The sequence below is a fragment of the Athene cunicularia genome (assembly GCF_003259725.1).
Source record: "Athene cunicularia isolate RWA chromosome 14 unlocalized genomic scaffold, athCun1 chr14_part1, whole genome shotgun sequence".
Taxonomy (NCBI): Eukaryota; Metazoa; Chordata; class Aves; order Strigiformes; family Strigidae; genus Athene; species Athene cunicularia.
In genome coordinates this window covers 12669439-12671527 of record NW_020799118.1, presented here as the reverse complement: position 1 = coordinate 12671527, position 2089 = coordinate 12669439, and the positions used below count along the sequence as shown (strand labels likewise).

At 65.5% G+C, this 2089-nt stretch overlaps 1 protein-coding gene across 1 annotated transcript in view; it reads right to left on the bottom strand.

Moving 5' to 3' along the window:
- Positions 1-244: 244 nt before the first annotated feature.
- RAI1 (retinoic acid induced 1) overlaps positions 245-2089 on the bottom strand; it is a 20317-nt gene continuing 18472 nt past the window's right edge. Inside the window, exon 4 of the mRNA XM_026859174.1 lies at positions 245-404. Within this exon, the coding sequence (XP_026714975.1) occupies positions 245-404 (160 nt within the window). The remainder of the gene's footprint in view (positions 405-2089) is intronic.

The window sequence follows — 2089 nt, the reverse complement described above, 5'->3', positions numbered from 1 at the left end:
GGGGGGGGGGGCGGGGGGCAAACCCGGCACCCGCTCGTCTGCCCCCGCTGCGGAGGGCTCCTGGGTGCTCTGGTACCCCCCAGGGACACGATGCCCCTTGTCATGCGGGGTGGGTGTGCCATGGAGCAGGGTGTCCCCAGGGGACAGCAAACAGCCCCATGGGGGGGGTGTCCATTGTGGGGGTGCACGGGGGGGTCTGGGCTTACCTTATGTTTGGGACATTTCAGAGAGAAGCTCTCTTCGGTTAATAAGCAACCTGCGAGGAGAGGAGAAGCCATGTCAGGTCCCCACGCAGCAGGACAGCTGTCCCCGAGTGGTGGGGACGCAGTGTCCTCCCTGGCCCATGGCCTCCCGTGCAGGACGGGTTCAGCTGAGGTCGCCCAAACTCGTGACGCCAGCCAGCACTGCCGGTGCAGAGCCGGGGGGAATCGCCATCCCGGCAAGCAGGGAGCCGCGAGCCCCTGCCACTGACCCGGGTAGCCAGGGCTGAGGGTGCCAGGGGACCTCACGCTCACCTGTGTCAACGGCACATGCGTAGTGGTAGGTGTGGGGACACCCCTTCTGGCAGCAGCCCACGGTGGCTCCCGCTTGCTGGCAGCTCGAGCACTTCTTTAAACACAGACCCAGGAATTCACAGCAGGGAAGGAGAGATGTGGAGAGACAGAGAGACCCCGTCAGAGCCCAGCGCAGGAGCAGAGCACCCTGATGGCTCCGGCGGCGAGGACATCGTGCCGGCATCCCTGTGCCCCTCCAGCCCCATGCTGCCTCCCCCCATGACCGTCATGCCAGGTACCATCCTTCCTCCCGTGCCAGCACACCGCGGGCAACACTGTGCCTCTTGCTCAACTGTCTGCAGCCACGCAGGAGGTCTCTCCCCGCCGTAGCGCTCCCCAGGATGGCACTGAGCCTGCAGCCATCCTCCATGAGGCAGGAGGTGTGGAGGTGAAAGGACATGACCAGGGCCATGCCATGGCTCAGTGGCAGTGGTGGTGGGGTGACTGAGGTGCCCCCCGTCTCCTGCCCCGTCCCCAGTGGGTGCTGCAGGGAGGGGAGCACCCAGCCCCACAGCGTGGGCAGGGAGAGGGCAGCAGCCTCCAGGCAGCCATTCTGCGAGCATGTCTGCCCCAAACCTGGTACCGGTGGGCTTGCTGGAGACCCCCTGCCCAGCCTCTGCTGGGTGGCTGTGCCTTCCCTCTCCCCAGCACAAAAATCTCACGTCCCCTTGGTGGTCTCCCAGCGGCACCCTCCCTATTTTTCCCACTTGAAGTGTCCGTGCTCCTCTCACTCTGGAAGAGGAGCAGGGTAGGGCCATTCCCTCCCTCCAGCTCTGCTGCCCATCATTGTGGCATCAGGCCACATCACGACCATTTTCATCTCCCATCCTGCCTTCACCAGGCTGCGTTTGACCACCTCAGAGCCACCACCCCACGCAACACAGGGCTGGGCCGGGCAATGTGACCCACCGGGCTCAGCATCCTCACAGTCCCTGGGGAGAGGGGGGGCCCTGCTGCCCTCCCAAAACATAACATAGATATGCTTCTACACCTAAAAGGGGGGGGGTTAGGTGCTATCAGAGATGTGGCAGCACAAATCTCGCGGGAAGTCAGAGGGGTTCATGGCGCCTGAACGCCCGCCCCGCTCTCCCAGGGCGACTCGTCGGGGCCAACCCTATTAATTTTCATCCCGGCTGGCGGTGAGCCGCGGGAACGGCTCCAGGAGAAGGAAGCCGGTGGGAGATGCCGCCTCGGGGTGCGGTGCCGTGCAGGCGGCCGAGCTCTTACCAGGTCGGCAGCCGCTTTGACAGCTTCCTGCAGCCCGTAGAGCTTCCCCGCCACCAGGAAAACCCCAGCGGTCCATACGGCACAGGCCTCGTGCAGCCAGTGCTCCTGCGTGTCACCCGCCGGCTCCTGCGGCGGGGACTCAGCCTTGTGACATTCGTGCCGCCGGGGCTTTTCGGCCGCTTCCTCGCCCTCTGTCCTCTCGTCACAGCAGTAGCAGCTCTGCAGCCTACGAAACATGCCCCGCGGGCTGGAGCGCAGCGCGCTCTGCTTGGCCGCCTCGGCAGCACCCTCCGGCCGCGCCGCCTTGC